Source organism: Rhinolophus sinicus, linkage group LG14 (genome assembly GCF_036562045.2).
Source record: "Rhinolophus sinicus isolate RSC01 linkage group LG14, ASM3656204v1, whole genome shotgun sequence".
Classification (NCBI taxonomy): Eukaryota; Metazoa; Chordata; class Mammalia; order Chiroptera; family Rhinolophidae; genus Rhinolophus; species Rhinolophus sinicus.
Genome location: NC_133763.1, coordinates 29276709 through 29302165, shown reverse-complemented (window position 1 = coordinate 29302165; position 25457 = coordinate 29276709). Strand labels below are relative to the sequence as shown.

The 25457-nt window shown below is 37.5% G+C and overlaps 1 protein-coding gene across 1 annotated transcript; it reads left to right on the top strand.

Moving 5' to 3' along the window:
- Positions 1-4986: 4986 nt before the first annotated feature.
- Positions 4987-6309, top strand: LOC141568491 (endogenous retrovirus group K member 18 Env polyprotein-like). The gene has a single exon (XM_074318625.1). The coding sequence runs from the start codon at positions 4987-4989 to the stop codon at positions 6307-6309; it is 1323 nt and encodes a 440-aa protein (XP_074174726.1).
- Positions 6310-25457: the final 19148 nt, after the last annotated feature.

Here is a 25457-nt window from a genome sequence, read left to right as displayed (position 1 = left end):
AAAAAATGAGGGAAACGGTCCTCGAGGCTCACAAGTCTCTTGTAGAGATCCCTGGAATCCGGGGGGAAGGGATCCTCCCTTTGATCCTTCAGCACCGCCCCCCGATGAGACTGGAATGTGGGACCCTCCATTACGGCCTCCTGTCTGGGATATGCCCACACAGCCTCCACCGGGTTATGTTAAACGGGGATCTGATTCCTTTGATGTAAAATCGCCACTTCAAATAGCTTGTGAAGAGACTCACAAGTGAGGGGAATCTACAGAGCCGTTTGGCGTATATCCTATTATTGAAAGATATGATCAGGCAGGACGTAGGGTTAGGGATTGGACACCTTTCCAGTGGAAGCAGATAAAAGAATTGAAAGAGGCTTGTGTGCAGTATGGACCTATTGCCCCTTTCACCCTGGCAATTTTGGATGTTCTGGCTATTGAAGCCATCCCTCCAGAGGATTGGAAGCTTCTTGCTCATGCTTGCCTTTCGGGAGGCGATTATCTCTTATGGAGATCTGAGTTTTATGAAAACTGCAAAAAGAAAGCTTATCAGAATAATTTAAGGCGAGTTCCCATCACTTTTGAGATGTTGGCCGGTGAAGGCATTTATACTGAACTAAGAAACCAAATGGGCTTTGCGGCAGGAGCTTATGCTCAGACTTCTGCCGCTGCAAAGGAAGCCTGGCGTATGCTACCAGACACTTCCCGCAAAGAGGAGCATGTATCTCAGATAAGACAGAGACCTGACGAGCCCTTCCAAGATTTTGTGTCCCACCTTACCACTGCGGCTGGACGGATTTTTGGGACGTCAATAGCTACCCAGTCCTTTATAATGCAGCTTGCCTATGAAAATGCCAATTCGGCATGTCAAGCCGTTATTAGGCCAATTAGGAAGAAAGGAAACTTATCTGATTACATTCGCCTGTGCACTGATGTGGGCTCCTCTTTTACCCAGGGAATAGTGATAGCAGCTGCTCTTCAGGGAAAGCCTATGAGGGAAGTGCTAAATCAACAGGCAAGACTTAATACAGGGAATCGTACTGGAGCATGTTTTACTTGCGGGAAAAGGGGACATTGAGCAGCCCAATGCCCAGACAAGGGAGAAACTGAGAATGCATCTGCTCCTGCTAGAAAACCTCCAGATGTCTGCCCTAAATGCAGAAGAGGGAAACATTGGGCTAATGAGTGTAAATCTAGGACAGATAAAGATGGAAAACCGATTCAGGGAAACTGGGTGAGGGGCCAGCCCCAGGCCCCGAATCAGCAATGTTATGGGGCTCTGCAGGTTCCCGAGCAGAAAGGGAACGAACCTCAGAAAGGAAATACATCACAGATTTATTCCGGGCCACCTCAGGCAGCGCAGGATTGGACTTGTGTTCCACCGCCGACATCGTATTAACTCCTGAAATGGGAATGCAAGCCCTACCCACAGGGGTTTTTGGGCCGCTGCCACCAAAAACCGTTGGGCTTCTATTAGGGAGAAGTAGTACAACCATGAAGGGAATTCAAGTTTCCCCGGGAGTAATTGATGAGGATTTTACCGGAGAAATTAAGATTATGGTTCATTCACCCCTGACTATTTCCAATATTCCCTCTGGAGCTCGGATTGCCCAATTAATAATTTTGCCTAGGATGAAAATAGGGAAAAGTAGACAAGACCAAGAACGAGGAGATCGAGGCTTTGGTTCCTCGGATGTATATTGGGTTCAAGAAATAAAGAAAGATCGACCTGTTTTACAGCTTAAGATTGCTGGGAAAGATTTTCAAGGGCTTTTAGATACTGGAGCCGATGTGTCTTGCATATCTGCGCAACATTGGCCATCTAATTGGCCGGTGCAAAGTACGAGTACAAGCCTGCAAGGTATCGGTCAGTCTCACGCCCCGCAGCAAAGTAGTAATTTGTTATCATGGCAGGATGATGATGGTCATCAAGGAACATTTCAGCCTTATATTATTCCCGGTTTGCCGGTGAATTTGTGGGGACGTGATATTATGAGCAATATGGGAGTTTATCTTTACAGCCCGAGTGTTCAAGTAACTCAGCAGATGTTTGATCAGGGGCTTCTTCCCAGGAAAGGCTTAGGGAGCGCAGGACAAGGACGTCAGGAACCTATATCGCCCAACCCCAATTTACAGAGGACAGGTTTGGGGTATTTTCCCCAGGGGTCATAGATTTACCTGTACTCCACCAGAAAACAGCAGAGGCAATAACTTGGAAATCTGATACGCCTGTGTGGATAGATCAATGGCCCCTTACTAAAGAAAAAATCTTGGCCGCTCAAGCGCTAGTACAGGAGCAGCTTGAACAAGGCAACATAACTGAATCAACCTCTCCTTGGAATTCACCCATTTTTGTAGTTAAGAAAAAATCAGGGAAATGGAGGTTGTTGCAGGATTTAAGAAAAGTGAATGAAACAATGGAAGTTATGGGGGCTTTGCAACCAGGATTACCTCATCCCTCTGCCATACCAAAAGATACTTATAAAATAGTCTTGGATTTGAAGGATTGTTTTTATACTATTCCCCTTCATCCGCAAGATTGCAAAAGGTTTGCTTTTAGTGTCCCTAGTCCAAATTTTCAAGAGCCAATGAGGAGATATCAGTGGCGGGTTCTTCCCCAGGGCATGGCAAACAGCCCCACCTTGTGCCAAAAGTTTGTTAGTGAAGCAATTGATAACACCAGAAAACAATTTCCTTCTGTGTATATCATTCATTATATGGATGACATCTTGTTGGCTTGTAAGAAAGAAGGAATGTTGTTAGCCTGCTTTGTAGATATGAAGAAGAACCTTCTGGCTTCAGGTCTTATTATTGCACCTGAGAAAGTACAGAGAAGTGAGCCTTATTCTTATTTGGGTTTTCAGTTATTTGCTCAACATTTTTCCCCTCAAAAGATAGAACTCAGAAAAGATCATCTTAAGTCTCTTAATGATTTTCAAAAGCTGTTGGGAGATATTAATTGGCTGCGTCCTTCTTTGGGACTAACTACTGGAGATCTTAAACCGTTGTTTGAAATTTTAAAAGGGGATTCTGATCCAACCTCTCCCAGGTCTCTTACTGAGCCTGCACGAGAAGCGCTCCTTAAAGTGGAGAAAGCTATCCAGGAACAACATGTTTCCTTCCTTGATTATGATAAATCTTTGGATGTGTATGTATTAAGTACTAAGCATACACCCACCACAGTTTTGTGGCAAGAAGGGCCACTTAGATGGATACATCTTCCTGTGACTGCTCAGAAAAATCTTACTCCTTATTATGAATTTGTGGCTAGTTTAATTCAAGAAAGTCGCTTAGAAGCTAGAAAATATTATGGAAAAGAGCCAGATTCTATTATTGTTCCTTTTACAAAAATCCAAATTCAAGGTTTGATGCAGTTTACTGATAGCTTTCCTGTTACATTGGCTGGTTTTACAGGAACATTGGACAATCATTATCCTAAGCATAAATTGCTTGAATTTTTTCAGCATCTTGCTCCTATTTTTCCTTCGGTTGTGTCACATGCTCCTCTTCCTGCTGTACTTAATATTTTTACTGATGGATCTAGTAATGGTGTAGCTGTCTATGCACTCAATGATAAGGTCATCAAAAGAGTGCAGACACCTCCAGCCTCAGCTCAAATAGTTGAGCTTCGAGCAGTTCATATGGTATTGCTTGACTTTGCTTCCCAGTCATTTAATTTATTTTCTGACAGCCATTATGTAGTTCGTGCTATCCAAAATTTAGAAACAGTACCCTTTATTAGTACCAGTAATCCTGTTATTCAGGATCTATTTCTTCAGATACAACAGGCCATTCAGCTGCGCTGTAAAAAATTTTACATTGATCATATTAGAGCTCATTCTAATCTTCCTGGCCCTTTGGCCTCAGGAAATCAAATTGCAGACTCTGCTACTCAGCTTGTTGCCTTAACTCGAGTAGAGAAAGCACAAAAGGCTCATAGCCTCCACCATCAAAATAGTCAGAGCCTAAGATTGCAGTATAAAATAACCAGAGAAGCAGCACGTCAAATAGTTAAACAGTGTCCAGATTGTTCACATCTTCTGCCTGTGCCTCATTATGGAGTCAACCCCCGAGGCTTACGTCCTAATGATCTATGGCAAATGGATGTAACTCATATCCCTGAGTTTGGAAAGTTAAAATATGTTCATGTCTCCATCGATACGTTCTCCGGATTCGTTGCAGCTTCCGTTCAGATGGGAGAAGCCACATCACATGTAATTAGACATTGCCTTGCTGCATTTGCCATGATTGGAACTCCTAAAAAACTTAAAACAGACAATGGCTCATGTTATACCAGCAAAAAATTTGCTCTATTTTGCCAGCAATTTTCGATCGATCATGTTACTGGCATTCCTTACAATCCCCAAGGACAAGGGATTGTGGAACGTACTCATGGAACAATAAAACTCACTTTACAAAAAATAAAAAAGGGGGAGTTATACCCCCTGACACCTCATAATTATTTGTCTCATTCTCTCTTTATTCAAAATTTTTTGACTTTGGATGCCCATGGTAAGAGTGCTGCAGAGCGCTTTTGGCATCCTTCTGCAGCCCCTCAGGCTTTGGTTAAATGGAAAGACCCACTTATGGGCTCCTGGCATGGCCCAGACCCAGTCCTGGTATGGGGCCGAGGACATGTTTGTGTTTTTCCACAGGATGCAGAAGGCCCTCGGTGGCTGCCAGAAAGATTGGTGCGACATGTGGACCCTCAGCCCATTGATGATGATGATGATGCTTTGCCAAGTGACAGCGGAACCTGATCAGACGTATTGGGCTTACGTACCCAATCCACCTATTCTTCATCCTGCTATTTGGGAAGGTCCGGAAATTCCAGTATATGTCAATGATACTCATGCCTTAGGATTGCCTTCTAATGGACATATGAGACAGCATTTGGAAAAGAATTTCACTTACAATGGCATAGGTCTGGGATTGCCTATTTGTATTGCAAAAAATAGCTCCATGACTGGGTGTTTGCGTAGTTCCCCTGTCACTATGCATATTGATGATTCTTTAATTGGATGGACTGTTCGTCTTAACATGCTAGGCGACTGGTCCGGGGGACGCAAAGTAAAACTGCCCATCCCTCCATCACGTCCATCTTGTGCTAAACAGTTGAAATTAAATGTTGAGACTGTTCCATGGAGAGCTTGCCCTGGCAGTAATCCTCTCCGTTATGACATCCCTGGAACAGGCAGATATATCATTGACTGGTCGAGAAACAACCGGTCCGGACGGACCCGTGAATTGATTTCTGGACTATGGACTTCTGATACGCAGTATCAGCAAAATTCATTATGGAGACTTTTGGGAGCAATGGATAAAGTTGAAACCTGGCTCTCCCTGCCTATAAAGATTTTGGAAGATGGAACTGAAAGTTGGGATACTGTTACTAAAACTGTTAATATATCTGCTTGTGTTCCCTCCCCTTATGCTTTATTGATGGGAAATATTAGTGTACATTTTGTGGGAGGTCAATTTAATGTGTCTTGTAATAATTGTATTCTGACTAATTGTGTTTCCTGGGTACCCTCGGGAACCCAAGTTATGATTTTAAAGCAGCCCTCGTTTGTAATGCTTCCTGTTAACATTTCTGGACCCTGGTATGCTGAAAGAAGTTTGCAGATTTTTAAAGAAATTGAGTATGCCTTGAGTAGACAAAAACGGTTTATTGGACTTCTAATTGCAGGAATTATGGCTTTGGTTACAATAATTGCCACTGCAGCTACAGCGGCTGTTGCTCTTTCTCAAACCATTCAGAATGCTCAGTATGTAAATACCCTTTCTAAGAATGTTTCTTTAGCCTTGGGAACCCAAGAGGCTATTGATGAGAAATTGGAACAAAAGGTGAATGCCCTTTATGATACCGTTCAGTATATGGGAGATGTTATTCAGGTTATGAAGGTCAAATCTCATCTAGAGTGTCATCCAGAATATCATTGGATTTGTGTTACCTCCAAAGAATATAATAATAGTCAGTATGATTGGAATCGAGTTCGTCTGCATCTTCAGGGTATTTGGCATAACGCTAATTTATCTCTGGATATGTTTAGACTTCATGATGAGATTCAGAGTTTGAGAGAAGCTGAGCCTTTGAAATTCGATGCTGTTCAGGCTGCCTCTAATTTTGTTACTGTTTTGAAGAATGCTTTTCCTTCTTTGCCTACAATCACCCATTCGATTACATTATTTCTCACTTTGGGTATTTGTATTTGCTTGGCTCTGTGCTTGTTCCCACTCCTTGTTAAGTGTTTTGTTAATGGCATGTTAGACATGCGTACTGATATTCATCATCTAAAGCTCAAGACAAAGCCTTAGCAGTTCCTCCCCTGAGCATTCCGAGGGACGGGTCAGCCAAAGACGGGTAAGTACTTGGGCACCACTTCAGAAGGGCCACGTTTAGGCCCTTAAGTGAAAAATCTTCTGAAGTTGGCTTCCCGGGGCACCTAAGACAGGCGCCGTCTCCTCGCCATTCCGGCTGGATGGGAATTGTTCTTAATAAATAAAAAAGGGGGAGATGTGGGGAGCCATGGTTACAGCTAATTGCAAGCCTTAATGGCTCAGTTAATGCATAACCGGTTTGTGCTCCTGAGGCATTGTCTTTGCCTGCACCTGGAGGGTGCTTACGAACTGCTAAGGTATGAAGTGGGAACAACCAGTTTCAAGACATAGTGATGCTAATCAGGATAATTGATGGATTCTGTCATGGGACAATCGTTTTGGGGAGTTTCAATGATTAAGTAAGTTTCTGGGAAAAAGTTAAAAATCATCTGTTAATGATGTAATGCATTTTTGTGATTGTGAGCTGACACGTACTCAAAAGGTATAAATTCAGCAGAGAAAATAAACCTGGTGCTTCAGGACCACTGAAGACCGGCCGCATTAGCATATGTGTGAGTGCCTTTTTTCATTCCCACTCCCCTTTTCAGGAACTGTTCAACTCGTGGCGGCTGGCTCGCCACAGTAACCATTCAAAATAAATCCAGAATTGAAAAATATACTGAAATAAAAGAAGAAACAGAGGGAAACATCATAGAATACCACCACTCAGAAATAATAGACAACAACAAAAAGGCAAAGAAACAATGGAGACACAGCCTTACCAGAACTAAAGATAGAATGACAAGAAATCCTCACATATCAATAAACACCCTAAATGTAAATGGACTGAACTCACCAATAAAAAGGCACAGAGTAGCAGATTGGATCAAAAAAACTAAACCCAACCATATGTTGTCTCCAAGAGACATATCTCAGCTACAAGGACAAGCATAGACTCAAAGTGAAAGGGTGAAAATCGACACTCCAAGCAAATGGTATCCAGAGAAAATCAGGTGTAGTCAGACTGATATCAGATGAAACAGACTTCAGGGTGAAAAAGGTAACAAGAGACAAAGATGGACATTTCATAATGGTAAAGGGGACTATACAACAAGAAGACATAACAGTCATCAATATTTATGCCCCCAATCAGGGAGCATCGAAATATACCAAGCAACTACTAACAGAACTAAAGGGAGAAATTGGCCAAAACACAAGTATACTAGGGGACTTAAATACATCATTCAGAGCTATGGACAGATCATCCAAACAGAAAATTAATGATGAAATACCAGCCCTAAATGATACATTAGATGAAATGCACATAATTGACATATATATATATATATATATATATATATATATATATATATATATATATATATATATATATATACACACATATACACATATATACACATATATATATACACATATATATATATAGCACTTCATCCTAAACCATCAGACTATACATTTATTTCTATTGTACATGGAACATTGTCAAGGATAGACCATATGTTGGGACATAAAATCAGCCTCAGCAAATTTAAGAACACTGAAATTATACCAAGCATATTCTCTGATCACAAGGCTTTGAAATTGGATATCAACTGCAAAAAGAAAGCAAGAAAAAACAAAAATACATGGAGATTAAACAACATACTTTCAAAGAATGACCGGGTCAAAGAAGAAATTAGAGGAGAGATCAAAAGATACATAGAAACAAATGACAATAAAAATACATCCTACCAAAATGTTTGGGATGCAGCGAAAGCAGTTGTAGAGGGAAATTTATCTCATTACAAGCCTATCTCAAGAAACAAGACATATCCAAAATAAATTAACTCATTTACACCTTAAAAAACTAGAAAAAGAAGAACAAATAAAACCTAAGGTCAGCAGAAGAAAGAAAATAACAAGAAACAGAGCAGAACTAAATTAAGTAGAGAACAAAAAGACAATGGAAAAAATTAATGTGACAAAGAGCTGGTTCTTTGAAAAGATTAACAAAATTGACAAACCCTTGGCTAGACTCACTAAGATAAAAGGAGAGAAGACACTAATTAACAAAATCAGAAATGAAAAAGGTGAAGTTATCACGGATGCCACAGAAATTCCAAGGAACATCCAAGAATACTATGAAGGACTATATGCCACCAAATTCAATAACCTAGAAGTAATGGACAAGTTCTTAGAAGCATATAGCCTTCTTAGGCTGACCATGAAGAACTGGAAAATCTAAACAGACCAATCACCAGTAACAAAATTGAATCAGTCATCCAAAACCTTCCCAATTGCAAAAGTCCGGGACCAGACGGCTTCACTATGAATTCTACAAAACTTCAAAGAGGATCTAATACCAATCCTGCTCAAACTCTTCCACAAAATTGAAGAAGAAACAGTACTCCCTAACTCTTTTTATGAGGCCAACATTACCCTGATACCAAAACCTGGTAAGGACAACACAAAAAGAGAAAACTACAGACCAATATCTCTGATGAATACAGATGCAAAAATCTTAAACAAAATTCTAGCAAATCAAATACAACAATGCATTAAAAAGATTATTCATCACGACCAAGTGGGGTTCATCCCCGGGGCACAAGGATGGTTCACATCCTCAAATCCATCAATGTGATACATCACATACACAAAATAAAGGACAAAAATCATATGATTCTATCAATTGATGCAGAAAAAGCATTTGACAAGATACAACATCCATTTATGATTAAAACACTTAATAAAATAGGTATAGAAGGAAAATACCTTCACATAATAAAGGCCATATATGACAAGCTCTCTGCTAATCTCATAATTAATGGTAAAAAAATGGAGGCCTTTGCTCTACGTTCAGGAACACGACAGGGCTGTCCCCTATCACCTCTGCTTTTCAACATGGTGTTGGAAGTCCTTGCCAGAGCAATCAGGCAAGAGAAAGAAATAAAAGGCATCTAAATTGGGAATGAAGAAGTTAAATTATCACTCTTTGCAGATGACATGATGCTATATATAGAAAACCCTAAAGACTCCACCAAAAAGCTGTTAGAAACAATCAACGCATACAGTAAAGTTGCCGACTACAAAATCAACGCACAAAAGTCCATTGCTTTCCTATATACTAACAATGAAATCTCAGAAAAAGAAAAACAAAAAAACAATTCCTTTTGCAATTGCAGCAAAAAGAATAAAATACCTAGGAATAAACTTAACCAAGGATGTGAAAGACCTATATGCTGAAAACTATAAGACATTTTTGAAAGAAATTGAAGAAGACACAAAGAAATGGAAAGACATTCCGTGCTCATGGATTGGAAGAATCAACATAGTTAAAATGGCCATAGTACCCAAAGCAATATACAGATTCAACGCAATCCCCATCAAAATCCCAATGGCATTTTTTAAAGAAATAGAACAAAAAAGCATCAGATTTGTTTGGAACCACAAAACACCCCAAATAGCCAAAGCAATCTTAAGAAAAAAGAACAATAATGGAGGTGTCACACTTTCTGACTTTAGCTTGTACTACAGGGCTACAATAATTAAAACAGCACAGTATTGGCACAAAAACAGACACATAGACCATTGGAATAGAATTGAGAACCCAGAAATAAAACCACATAAATATCGACAGATGATTTTTGACAAAGAAGCTAAAAACATACAATGGAGCAAAGACAGCCTCTTCAATAAATGGTGCTGGGAGAATTGGATAACCACATGCAAAAGAATGAAACTGGACTGCTATTTGTCACCATCTACCAAAATTAATTCAAAATGGATCAAAGACTTAAGCATAAGACCTGACACAATAAACTGCATAGAAGAAAACATAGGTACTAAACTTATGGACCTTGGGTTCAAAGAGCATTTTATGAACTTGACTCCAAAGGCAATGGAAGTAAAAGCTAAAATAAACGAATGGGACTATATGAAACTTAAAAGCTTCTGCACAGCAAAAGAAACCATTGCCAAAATAAAGAGGCCACCAACTGAATGGGAGAAGATTTTTGCAAACAGTGCCTTCGATAAGGGGCTAGTATCCAGAATATACAAGGAACTCATGCAACTCAACAACAAAAAAACAAACAACCCAATTGAAAAATGGGCAGAGGACTTGAAGAGACATTTCTCCAAAGAGGACATACAAATGGCAAATAGACACATGAAAAAATGCTCAACATCACTAATCATCAGAGAAATGCAAATCAAAACCACAATGAGATATCACCTCACCCCAGTCAGAATGGCTATCATCAACAAGATAAATAGTAACAAGTGTTGGAGAGGCTGTGGAGAAAATGGAACCGTCATACACTGTTGGTGGGAATGCAGACTGGTGCAGCCGTTATGGAAGGCAGTGTGGAGGTTCCTCAAAAAATTACGAATAGAATTACCGTATGACCCAGAAATCCCTCTCCTGGGTATCTACCCAAAAAATCTGAAAACATTTATACATAAAGACACATGTGCTCCAATGTTCATTGCTGCTTTGTTTACGGTAGCCAAGTCATGAAAACAACCAAAATGTCCTAAGATAGATGAATGGATAAAGAAGTTGTGATATATATATACAATGGAATACTATTCAGCAGTAAGAAAAGATGATATAGGAACATTTGTGACAACATGGATGGATCTTGAGAGTGTAATGCTGAGTGAAATAAGTCAGACAGAAAAAGCAGAGAACTATGTGATTTCACTGATATGTGGTATATAAACCAGAAACAACAAAAGAACAAGACAAACAAATGAGAAACAGAAACTCATAGACACAGGCAATACTTTAGTGGTTACCAGAAGGTAAGGGGGGTGGGGGGTGGGAGTTGAGAGTAAGGGGGATCAAATATATGGTGAAGTAAGTAGGACTGACTCTGGGTGGTGAACACATAATGGGATTTATAGATGATGTAATACAGAATTGTACACCTGAAAGCTATGTAATTTTACTAATAATTGTCACCCCAAAAAATTTAAAAAAATTATTTTAGTAATAAAAAACTATTCTACTACAAATTTTTTGTCTGTATTAATTGGGAGCCAGTGTCTACTCCAGATATAGTCTATAGCTTCTGTCCAGAGGGCCTCTCAAAGACATAAAAGATTTACAGCTCATAGGGTTATGCACATAAGTAAAATTTTTAAAAACTAATGAATAATACAGTTTTTGTTCATTTCCAGAAATACCAAGAGAAATTACGAATTCTAAGTAGCCTCCGGGGGAGTCAGAGCCTTGACTCCAACTCTGTTTAATCTATTTCTTGTATGACTATATTATAGAAGTCCCAAACCTGAATCCCATGGCCTGGTGGCCAGCAGATGGTTAAATTAAGTAAATTTGGCATTAAAATTGGTAATATCAAAACTCAGATATGACATGAGAGTTATTAATCAATGACAGTTCGAAATTTTTACTGAGTTTGAGAAATATATATATTTTAAACATCTGTTAGGAATACATTCTTTTAAAGAACCAATCTTTATTTAGATATATTTTTTAAATTCCCAGACAATGATTATCAAAATATTGCTGTGGATCCCAGAATTTTCTCCCCTAAACTCTCCTTCAACCAAAATCTTTCATGAATATTTCTACAGCCGACATTGTTTCACAATGTACCTAGACTGGTAGAAATTCTGGTTTTCTATTTTTCTCCTGATAGGAATGAGTGAGGATAAGCACATAGATAATTTAATAGAAGGTGCCTGCCAGAGTCTCTAAAGTCAGTCCTAAATATGAGGAGGAATACATTTCCTGCAATATTTCTTTCCATTTCCTTTTGTTTCTCCTTCGCCTGAAGCTTATTTTTAGGACTTAGGGACTAAGCCTAGAGATAGACAACTTAGACACAATTCTGCAGAAATTACCAAGCATAGCAATGGATCCAGAACACTCAATCCTCTAAGGACCTCCAACTTCTGCACACCTGGGAAACCAGTTCACTAATTCATGTCATATCTATTTGCAGGGCATCAATGACTATTAGAAGAAAAGCTAGGTTTGAAGTAACAGGAGATATGGCACAATCTCTTTGAACTCATCTATGTGGGTCAGTTGAAGAAAAGAATGACATGCTCTTCCTTGAGTGTACTGCTTATCTGAATACACTTGAGAAAACCCAGTAGCAACACAACATGTCCATTCAATGAATGGAAGACTGCAATCATGATCATTTCACATCTGAAAATATGTAGGGGGTCTCATTCAGGTTTGGCTGTCTTATTTAAGAGCATCAACTATTTCAGAATTTAGTTTCTCAATTCTCTCATTAGAATTGAGAACAGGCCAGGTTATTTTATGCAGATGAAAATAAGGCAAAAATGTATGCTCTTCACTGCCAAGTCTTTGCAGCATTTTCATAAACAAAAGAAGAGCTCAATTTTAATCCATGCAGCAACAATGACGTGTGTGTGTGTGTGTGTGTGTGAGTGTGTGTGTGTGTGTGTACATACATATACAGCTGACCCTTCAACAACATGGGGGTTAGGGTTAGTGACCCCTTATACAGGTGAAAATCCTTGTGTAACATTTGACTCCCCCAAAACTTAACTACTAATAGACTACTGCTGACTAATAGACTACTGATGACATAAGTAGTCGATATTCAATTAACATATTTTGTATGTTATATGTTTTATATACTGTATTCTTATAATAAAGCTAGAGAAAAAAATGTTATTAAGAAAATTACAAGGAAGAGAAAATATATTTACAGTTCTGTATGTCTTTGTTGGAAAAATGCACATATAAGTAGACTCACACAGTTCAAACCTGTGTTGTTCAAGGGTCAGCTGTACACACACACATATATACACACGCACGTGCATGCGTGCGCGAGGTCTGACAATTAAGTTTGTGAACTTATCCTAGAAAAAGTGCTACATACCTCATTGTTAAATATCACTATGGTCACCTTTGAACTACTCCCCTTGGGAAGCTATGCATGGACACCAACGCCTAGTTCACCCTTCAAAGCAATTTTAGAACTCCTTTTCTGGAATGGCCATCCAAGCTGTCGTAGTATTACCCTTGATGTCCTGAATATCATAAAAATGTCTTCCTTTTAATATATCCTTTATCTTCAGGTAAAGAAAGAAGTCACTGGGGGTCAGATCAGGTGAGTAGGGAGGATGTTCCAATACAGTTATTTATTTACTGGCTAAAAACTCCTCATAGACAGTGCCGTGTGAGCTGGTGCATTGTCGTGATGCAAGAGCCATGAATTGTCGGTGAAAAGTTCAGATCGTCTAACTTTTTCATGCAGCCTTTTCAGCACTTGCAAATAGTAAACTTGGTTAGCTGTTTGTCCAGTTGGTACATATTCATAATGGATGTCAAAAAAGGTTAGCAACATCGTTGCAACAAGCTCACAAACTTAATTGTCAGACCTCGCATGATGTGTGTGTGTGTGTGTGTGTGTGTGTGTGTGTGTGTGTGTACGACTGCTATAGCAATGACTTAAAGGTAAGCAACTATTCTACTTTATAATCTACTTCTTAATAGACTTAGAAGAGTTTCCTAATATACAACCCTGCTAATGAAGCTCTTTGGGTGCTATTCTGAAAAATAATGGGTTTAACACTTTGAACAAGAATTAAAAAAGAAAAGTTTGTCATGTGACCAACAGATTTGATTAAAACCAAATAAGTCATAATGCCAGTAATACCCAAAACGTATTCCTGATGAACATTCCATACCAAGAGGTATGGTGGTCACAATTTGAAGAGCAAGAAAAAAATACAGATACTGAAATTTTCAGAGAATTGAGAATTATACTAGTTGAAAATAAAGTAAACTAAGTTAAATATAAAAATAAATTCCAGATTCACAGCAGACAAGTATTGAATCCATTCTTCTTATTGTCCCACTTCTCTATATCTATTTGGAATAAGCAGATGTTTCTGAAAACTCAAATTTAGAATATCACCCTGAAGGTTGTTGGAGAAGAGAAGAGATAAAGGACAGAGTGAAGGAGAATGACTGGACTGGAAGGCAATAACTGCTTTTAGTGTTTAAAGAATAGCACTTGTGTAGCAACAAGGATGTTATGTTGTAGGAATTCTGGTTCTCTGGAAGACTCTGTGGGCAAGGCATAGGCATAGCTGAAATAAAACACACTGAATTGATCAGGGAGCTAAAAGTTTAGGCTTTTCCACTGATGTACGGTGTGATTTTGGACAAGTTACCTTTTCAGTTTTCAGGAACATATTTGTCTAAAAAGTAAGATGTCAGGCTCTATCCCCTCTCCCACATTTTCTGAGAGAAAAGCTGTCTTCTGTCTTTCTACACTGTCTATTCACTGACCAACTTCTTCATTCCTCTTCCTCCACATTTCCTCTTCTCCACTTTTGAGCTCACTCTGCTTTACATTAATACAAAAGTCAACTTAACTAGGCTGAAATAGGTTATTCTTTGTTTCAGGTTTGCTTCCTCATCAGTGTAAAAAGGATATGAAGAAAGCACAATTTAAATACAAGCAGACAAGACCACTGAAACATCTTGCAAATCTAGGGCATTCTCCACCAACTTGGAAATATTCCTGATATATTTTAGTTCTCCCAATGAGCCTCAAACAGCATTCTTGGCTAGAATTGTCAAAACTTAATTTGTCAGTAATCACCAGCTTCAGAAATGCATATTTTCTTAGGATTACAGGGTTAGAATGTACCTCAAGAGATCAATCACCTAGTTCAATCATTTATATTATCTAAATGTTTTTTTCACTAGAAAAAGAAACATTTTGTTTAGATTGATACTTCATATAGGCATATTTTAAGCCTACTAGGTATAGGTAGTACCTGATTATTTCTACAATATTTCAGGTCTTATGGATATTCTGTCAATAAACACCAGCACCACAAAATAGCCCAATTTAGAATGGCAACATCTTCATCATTTCCCCCTTTCTGTCACCTACTCAAGCATTCTGGCATTCTGGTTTGAAGAGCCACAGCAGTAATACCAGATGCTTCTCTGATCTTCATTTCCTTCCTAGCAGTGGAAAAGAATCAAAACAAGAAAGGCAACACACACACACACACACACACACGTGCACGCGCACACACACACACACACACTTCCAGAGTCATATACCGTGTTTCCCTGAAAATAAGACCTAGCCAGACAATCAGCTCTAATGCATCTTTTGGAGCAAAGATTAATATAGGATCCGGTCTTATTTTACTATAATGTAAGACCCGGTCTCATGTAATATAATATAATATAATATAATATAATATAATATAATATATAATATAATATAATATAATTAATATAATTAATATAATTAATATAATTAATATAATATAATATAATATAATATAATATAATATAATGTAATATCAGGTCTTATTTTACTATAAGACCCAGCCTTATAATATAATACAAGACTGGGTCTTATTTTACTATAAGACCCGGTATATAATATAATATAGTATAATATAATACCGGGTCTTATATTAATTTTTGCTCCAAAATACACACTAGAGCTGATTATCCAGCTAGGTCTTATTTTCAGGGAAACACGGTAGTACTTGCCTCTTGTCTTGAAACCAAGAGCATAACAGCTACCTACTGACTTCATCTTTTTCCTCCCAGTTTTAGGATTTAAAATAATCTACCCTAAACTGCAAATTGGAATGTAGTGATTCAAAGCACCAGTCTGAGTCTTTCAGCAAAAAAAAAAAGAAAGAAAGAAAAATAAGAAAAAAAGGCATTTTATTGTAGTTCCCTTCAAACAGTGCTTTTTCTTAAAGTGTCCTCACGTGTGCTTTTGGCCCTCTCCCACTAATAAAACCTTCTCCACATGTTCCTGTATCTTTGTTATCTGAGACTGTAATGTAGAAGGCACAGAGTTGTATACTTGTCAGAATCCCATCTAAGGTGAGTTTAGAAGAGGACTTAGATTTGTAGGAGAACAGCAATAAAAGCATCACCTTTTTGTTTCCTTGAAAACATAATTTTCTTTTTTTTATTAAAGTTTATTAGAGTGCCAATTGTTAGTAAAGTTACCTAGGTTTCAAGTGTACAATTCTGTAATACATCATCTATATATCATGCTGTTTGTTCACCACCCAGAGTTAGTTCTCCTTCCATCACCATATATTTGACCCCATTTACCCTTATCTACCACCCCCTCTCCCCTTACCCTCTGGTAAACACTAAACTATTGTCTGTGTCTATGAGTTTTTGTTTCTTCATTTGTTTGTCTTGTTCCTTTGTTGCTTTCAGTTTTATATCCCACATATCAGTGAAATCATATTGTTCTCGACTTTTTCTGACTTATTTCACTTAGCATAATAATCTCAAGATACATCCATGTTGTTGCAAATGGCACTATTTTATCTTTTCTTATGACAGAATAGTATTCCATTGTTTATATATACTATACTTTCTTTATCCAATCATCTATCAAAGGACACTTTGGTTGTTTCCATGTCTTGGCCACCATAAGCAAAGCTGCAATGGACATCAGCGCACATATATCTTTACAGTTAAATATTAAAATGTAATTTGCAGATGGTACAAGCATATAATTCATTCCTGATCAATATCCATACCTTTGATTATATTTTCCTTTCCAATGGTCTGCTGGACATTCCATGAATGTCTAGTTAGAATCCTTAATTTACCATATCTAAAAGTATAATGTTTCAAATATTAAAACTCATCTCCAGATTCTTTTCCTGAATTTCTTATCTTGCTACTTGTCTACCAATGTTCCTGATCTACCAACATTCTTACAGATATCTAAACAAAAAGATGAGAGATATCTATGTCACTACCTTTTCCTTTGCTCTTTGACGCTCAGTCAGTTCTCTCTCTAAAATAAAGACCTTCTGAATCTACTTCCCATTTTCAGTTCCTACCATTAACTCAACTCCCATTGAATGTATTCATGTGGACTATTATTATAAACTCCAATCTGGCCTTTTTCCTTCTTGCTTGCTTGGTCCTCCTTAATTCATCTTCTACTGTGCTGCTGTTACCTTCAAGCATTCCCTGTTCTTTTGTATGAAGTATACATAAAGCATAGCAAGCTTCTAGAAATTCAAGATTCTCTACAACATAAATTACAAACATTGACTGAACACTTGGTGTGGTGCCAGCCTAGGGGCTTTCCATATGTTAATTCATTAATTTTCATAATAACCCTCTGAAAAAGTAACTATGGTTATTCTATGCCATAGAGAGATTACGGATGCAGACCTAGAAAGGTTAGGAAACTTGCATAGAGTTACACTGCAGTAAGGAGAGGAATGTGAGCAAAATGTGTCAGGCAACTAGTAGGGAGAAAGTGTCCCAATTGCAGGAAATTGCATATAAAAGGCTCAATGTAGGAGTAGCATGAAAGCTTCAGGACACTGAAAGGAATATAGCTAGAGAGTAGTGAGCTTAAGAAAATAGTGGCAAGAGGTAAGACTAAGGAAGAGGTAAGAAAAGCTAAATTATATAGTGCCCGCGAGGCACATTAAAGAGTTTGGATTGCGTCTAGAACTAGTTTAACTGGTAGCCATTGAATGTTTCTAAGCATGCTTTGGTTCATAGCAGCTTATTCATAATAGACAGAAATTGGAAAAAGCCCAATGTGGGAGAATAGATGAACAAGCAGTATGACAGTCATATTATGGAATAGTATTCCACAATAAAAAGGAACAAACTCACGATACATGCAATGATATAAATGAATCTTAAAAGTATTATGCTGAGTGAAAAAAATGCTGCATAGAAAATTCTAAATGTACATTACGAGGTCAAAAATGGGTAAAATCTCTGGTGAAACAAAATCAGAACAATGGTTGCTTCTGGGGAGATGGGACAGGAAATTCTCGGAAAATAGGGTGGTCAGATCAAATACAGGAATCCCAGTTAAATTTGAATTTCAGATGAAAAACAAAGATTTTTTTTTTTTTAGTATAAGTATGTCCTATGTGATATTTGAAACATTATACTAAAAATGTATTCATTGTTTCACTGAAATTCAAATTTAACTGGGTGTCCTGTACTTTTATTTATGAAATTGGCAACCTTGTGAGGAAGGGACATAAGAGAAATTTCTGGGGTGGTGGTAAAGCTCCATATCTTGAGAAAGGTTTGTGAATGCATTTGTTGAAGTGGTGTAAATGTGTGCATGTAAATTTTACCTCAGAAGAATAAAAAAGAGAAATTGCTGAAATATTACAAGGGAAAAAAACTGATGGCTGCAACTTCAAAAATAAGATGGATTAATGGCTGAACAAAGGGATGGGATGAATAGACACATAATAAATACAGAAAAATGTTAATTGTAAAATCTAGGTGATGGGCATACGGGTATTCACTGTAAAATTCATCCAACTTTTCTGTATGTCTGATAATTTTCATAATAAAATATTAGGGGGAAAATGCCTGCCCTGCTCTCGTGGAATTTACATTACAGGGGAGGCAGAGAGACAATAAATAAAATTAGTATTTTACAGAGTGAAATAGAAGGTGATAAGGGAGACACAGAAGGGAAGGGGTTTAGTGTGCTGGGGGTGGAATTCACAATTTTAAATATCTTGGCCAGGGAGGCACATCTTGCAGGATGTGGGAGAATGAGCAGGAGGCAGATCTGAAGGAAGAACAATCAGATAGCGGAAAGAGAAGAAAGAATGAGATTGGCAAGAGGAGGGCTTGATCTGATTCATTATAAAGGAATTCCTGTCTGCATGTTGTGTTAGGAACATATAGAAGCACTTTGAGGCCTGTCCATTCCTAAATTTAGAAAATGTCTTCCTTATTGGAGGTATCAAGAAATATTTGTTTGATAAGCAATTATAAACATAAAATGGAACTGCTTCACTGGAACGTGGATATTTTATTCTTTTAAGTATTATTTTTTCTTTCAAGCCAATAATAGTTATTTGACTGAGACATTTTAAATGGTAAGTTTTAAAATATTTTGAATGTGTTTTGTCTTTTATTTGAAAGATAAAATAATAAATCACATGTAACTGCTGATTTACACCAAAAGGAAATCAAAGGCTTTGGTTATGATTCAATTGACTAGAGGCTTTTGCGAAGTTTACTAGGAGAGTGATGATTATTTATGATTCTCTTGCCCCCTGCATCCAGCTTCCTCATTCTTCAATACACCTGCCTTTTTCCTCTCCAATTTTTTATCAATTTAAGGAAATAAAAGGCAGAAATTTTCCATAAGATGGTCCTTGTGAAGGCCCTGCCCACACAGTCCCTGACCCATGCTATCTGCCTGCAAGCCATGACTCAAGGTTACTAATACTGACAAGGTCCCTCACCTACAGTCTGTAATGATGCTAATTAGCCCCATCTCTCCTCTTAAGACTCAAACACTTGCCCTTGAAGGTGCCAGATCTCTCAACTGCTCTTGGATAGCCTGACTTGACAAGATTATAGATCCTCTGTTTTCCCCATCCCACCTTGTAAAGCAGCTTTTTAAAAAAATTTCTTTCTTTATTTTTTATTAAAGTTTATAGGGGTGACAATGGTTAGTAAAGTTATATAGGTTTCAAGTGTACAATTCTGTAATACATCATCTATATATCACATTGTGTGTTCACCACCCAGATGGTAAACAGAATCAAATATATGGTGATGGAAGGGGAGCAGCTTGCTTTTTAACTTTTATAGTTCACTCACCCACCATCAACTTCCCACCCCATTTACTTATGGTGTTGCCCTATTAGCCATCTTCACTCACTCCAACCCTGTACCTAGAAACAGGGCGCGCATCCTGAACTCACTTCCACCTCAAGTGACTTTTCTGGTCCCTAATGACACCCACTATAGAAGGATGAAAATTATTTAAAAGTCCCCTCATTAATCCAGGTGTGCTGTGGCTAATCTATGAGTCTCAAGGTCCTTTACAAAATGCAGGTCGGGAGCCTTCATGCAATTTCGAGCCCTGTGGCCTGCAGAAGACTCCCAAATTTCCAGCAGCAGGTTTGCAGATTAAGCTACCCAGGGACTTTCTCTATGCTAAGAAATTTTTAGCAAGTGCAAAAAAACTTTCAGCCATTATTTTCTCACTGCTGAAGTTAGAAAATAACCTAGACAAAATGAACACACAAAGAGCTATTATATGAAGAAATGCCAATAAGAGTTCCAAGTGTCATTTTGGAGTTTTTAGTTTTATTAGGTGAAAAAAAATAAATCTACCTTCTCAGTAATCTCAGTAATCTCTCAGTAATGTTAATGTAAAGAAAACAATTTTTTTTAACATAAAGGTCGAAAGAAAGCAAATATTTTGAATTACCTATTGCTTTAACTATAGAAAATAATATCAGTACTTTTAGCAAGATCTGTCAATTCTTTATCCACTGGGTTCAACTAACACCATTCTGAAAGTTGTTAGAAATATTAAGTAATTAAATGAAGAAAATCCATCTTGAATTGTGTAAAGGAAATACACAAATATAAATAATCAGAGATTATACCTGAATTATCCATAGTAAATAGTGACATATAGAAATTCATTAATTAATGACTGGGAACAAATTAATAACTGGAACAAATGGAATTCATTAATAATCCTAAAATAATAGATTTTATTCCATTTGCAACTACTTCTCCAAAACACAGATGAAGAGCTTTTTTTTTTTTCTTTTTTTTTTTTTTTCTATAATCAACTCCTTTAATTCTTTTTTTTTTTTCTTTCTTTTTTTTTATTAAATTTATTGGGGTGACAATTGTTAGTAAAATTACATAGATTTCAGGTGTACAATTCTGTATTACATCATCTATATATCCCATTGTGTGTTCATCACCCAGAGTCAGTTCTCCTTCCATCACCACATATTCGATCCCCCTTACCCTCATCTCCCACCCCCCCACCCCCCGCCCCCATTACCCTCTGGCAACCACTAAACTATTGTCTGTGTCTATGAGTTTCTGTTTCTCATTTGTTTGTCTTGTTCTTTTGTTGTTTTTGGTTTATATACCACATATCAGTGAAATCACATGGTTCTCTGCTTTTTCTGTCTGACTTGTTTTGCTCAGCATTACTCTCTCAAGATCCATCCATGTTGTCACAAATGTTCCTATATCATCTTTTCTTACTGCCGAATAGTATTCCTTTGTGTATATATACCACAACTTCTTTATCCATTCATCTATCGAAGGACATTTTGGTTGTTTCCATGTCTTGGCCACCGTAAACAAAGCTGCAATGAACATTGGAGCACACGTGTCTTTATCTCTAAATGTTTTCAGATTTTTTGGGTAGATACCCAGGAGAGGGATTGCTGGGTCATATGGCAATTCTATTCGTAATTCTTTGAGGAACCTCCACACTGCCTTCCATAACGGCTGCACCAGTCTGCATTCCCACCAACAGTGTATGAGGGTTCCTTTTTCTCCACAGCCTCTCCAACATTTGTTATTATTTGTCTTGTTGATGATAGCCATTCTGACTGGGGTGAGGTGATATCTCATTGTGGTTTTGATTTGCATTTCTCTGATGATTAGTGATGTTGAGCATTTTTCATATGTCTATTTGCCATTTGTATGTCCTCTTTGGAGAAATGTCTCTTCAAGTCCTCTGCCCATTTTTCAATTGGGTTGTTTGTTTTTTTGTTGTTGAGTTGCATGAGTTCCTTGTATATTCTGGATACTAGCCCCTTATCGGAGGCACTGTTTGCAAAAATCTTCTCCCATTCAGTTGGTGGCCTCTTTATTTTGTCAATGGTTTCTTTTGCTGTGCAGAAGCTTTTAAGTTTCATATAGTCCCATTCGTTTATTTTAGCTTTTACTTCCATTGCCTTTGGAGTCAAGTTCATAAAATGCTCTTTGAACCCAAGGTCCATAAGTTTAGTACCTATGTTTTCTTCTATGCAGTTTATTGTGTCAGGTCTTATGCTTAAGTCTTTGATCCATTTTGAATTAACTTTGGTACATGGTGACAAATAGCAGTCCAGTTTCATTCTTTTGCACGTGGCTATCCAATTCTCCCAGCACCATTTATTGAAGAGGCTGTCTTTGCTCCATTGTATGTTTTAGCTTCTTTGTCAAAAATTATCTGTCCATATTTATGTGGTTTTATTTCTGGGTTCTCAATTCTATTCCATTGGTCTATGTGTCTGTTTTTCTGCCAATACCATGCTGTTTTGATTATTGTAGCCCTGTAGTACAAGCCAAAGTCAGGAAGTGTGATACCTCCATTATTGTTCTTTTTCCTTAAGATTGCTTTGGCTATTCGGGGTCTTTTGTGGTTCCAAACAAATCTGATGATTTTTGTTCTATTTCTTTAAAATATGCCATTGGGATTTTGATGGGGATTGCATTGAATCTGTATATTGCTTTGGGTAATATGGCCATTTTAACTATGTTGATTCTTCCAATCCATGAGCATGGAATGTCTTTCCATTTCTTTGTGTCTTCTTCAATTTCTTTCAAAAATGTCTTATAGTTTTCAGCATATAGGTCTTTCACATCCTTGGTTAAGTTTATTCCTAGGTATTTTATTCTTTTTGCTGCAATTGCAAAAGGAATTGTTTTTTTATTTCTTTTTCTGAGATTTCATTGTTAGTATATAGGAAGGCAATGGACTTTTGTGCGTTGATTTTGTAGCCGGCAACTTTACTGTATTCGTTGATTGTTTCTAATAGCTTTTTGGTGGAGTCTTTAGGGTTTTCTATATATAGCATCATGTCATCTGCAAAGAGTGATAATTTAACTTCTTCATTCCCAATTTGGATGCCTTTTATTTCTTTCTCTTGCCTGATTGCTCTGGCAAGGACTTCCAACACTATGTTGAAAAGCAGAGGTGATAGGGGACAGCCCTGTCGTGTTCCTGAACGTAGAGCAAAGGGCTTCAGTTTTTCTCCATTAATTATGAGATTAGCAGAGGGCTTGTCATATATGGCCTTTATTATGTTAAGGTATTTTCCTTCTATACCCATTTTATTAAGTGTTTTAATCATAAATGGATGTTGTATCTTGTCAAATGCTTTTTCTGCATCAATTGATATAATCATATGATTTTTGTCCTTTATTTTGTTTATGTGATGTATCACATTGATGGATTTGCGTATGTTGAACCATCCTTGTGCTCCGGGGATGAACCCCACTTGGTCGTGATGAATAATCTTTTTAATGCATTGTTGTATTCGATTTGCTAGAATTTTATTTAGGATTTTTGCATCGGTATTCATCAGAGATATTGGTCTGTAGTTTTCTTTTTTTGTGCTGTCCTTACCAGGTTTTGGTATCAGGGTAATGTTGGCCTCATAAAATGAGTTAGGGAGTACTGTCTCTTCTTCAATTTTTTGGAAGAGTTTGTGCAGAATTGGTATTAGATCCTCTTTGAAGGTTTGGTAGAATTCACTAGTGAAGCCATCTGGTCCCGGACTTTTGCTTTTGGGAAGGTTTTGGATGACTGATTCAATTTCGTTACTGGTGATCGGTCTGTTTAGATTTTCCAGTTCTTCATGGTTCAGCCTTGAAGGCTATATGTTTCTAAGAACTTGTCCATTTCTTCTAGGTTGTTGAATTTGGTGGCATATAGTCCTTCATAGTATTCTTGGATGATCCTTTGTATTTCTGTGGTGTCCGTGATAACTTCCCTTTTAGGTTTCTGATTTTGTTAATTAGTGTCTTCTCTCTTTTTATCTTAGTAAGTCTAGCCAAGGGTTTGTCAATTTTGTTAATCTTTTCAAAGAACCAGCTCTTTGTCACATTAATTTTTTCTATTGTCTTTTTGTTCTCTATTTCATTTAGTTCTGCTCTAATTTTTGTTATTTCCTTTCTTGTGCTGACCTTGGGTTTTACTTGTTCTTCTTTTTTCTAGTTCTTTAAGGTGTAACATGAGGTTATTTATTTGGGAGTTTTCTTGTTTCTTGAGATAGGCCTGTAATTAGATAAATTTCCCTCTTAAAACTGCTTTTGCTGCATCCCAAAAATTTTAGTAGGATGCATTTTCATTGTCATTTGTTTCTATGTGTCTTTTGATCTCTCCTCTAACTTCTTCTTTGACCCAGTCCTTCTTTAAAAGTATGTTGTTTAGTCTCCATGTATTTGTGTTTTTCCCGCTTTCTTTTTACAGTTGATATCCAATTTCAAAGCCTTGTGATCAGAGAATATGCATGGTATGATTTCAATCTTCTTAAATTTGTTGAGACTGATTTTATGTCCCAATATATGGTCTATCCTTGAGAATGTTCCATGTACACTAGAAAAGAATGTATAGTCTGATGTTTTAGGATGAAGTGCTCTATAAATGTCAATTATGTCCATTTCATCTAATGTGTCATTTAGGGCTACTATTTCGTTATTTATTTTCTGTTTGGATGATCTATCCATAGCTGTCAATGATGTATTTAAGTCCCCTAGTATAATTGTGTTTTGGTCAATTTCTCCCTTTAGTTCTGTTAGTAGTTGCTTGGTGTATTTCGGTGCTCCCTGATTGGGGGCATAAATATTGATGACTGTTATGTCTTCTTGTTGTACAGTCCCTTTCACCAGATGAAATGTCCATCTTTATCTCTTGTTATCTTTTTCACCTTGAAGTCTGTTTCATCTGATATCATTATGGCTACACCTGATTTTCTCTGGGTACCATTTGCTTGGAGTGTCAATTTCCACCCTTTCACTTTGAGTCTATGCTTGTCCTTGTAGCTGAGATGTGTCTCTTGGAGACAGCATATGGTTGGGTTTAGTTTTTTGATCCAATCTGCTACTCTGTGCCTTTTTATTGGTGAGTTCAGTCCATTTACATTTAGGGTGATTATTGATATGTGAGGATTTCCTGTCATTCTATCCTTAGTTTTCTGGTAAGGTTGTGTCTCCATTGTTTCTTTGCCTTTTTTTGTTGTCTATTATTTCTGTGTGGTGGTATTCTATGATGTTTCCCTCTGTTTCTTCTTTTATTTCAGTATATATTTCAATTCTGGATTTATTTTGAGTGGTTACCCTTAAGTTTATGTAAAAGAAAGTTTGATATTTAGAGTATTCCATTTTCTTCAGCACGCTTACTTTCTCCATTCCCATATTCCGGTTCAGGCCTTTACTCTCCCCCTTTTTAAGTTTTGGTTGCCACAAATTGTCCCTGTTGATGGTGGTCGAATAGCCTCCTTTAGTATTTCTTGTAGTGCAGGTCGTGTATTAGAAAATTCCCTCAGCTTCTGTATGTCTGGAAAGGTCTTGA

What these genes read in the sequence shown, in the direction of transcription:
- LOC141568491 (XM_074318625.1), top strand. Translation starts at nt 4,987, where the DNA reads ATGCATATTGATGATTCTTTAATTGGATGGACTGTTCGTCTTAACATG.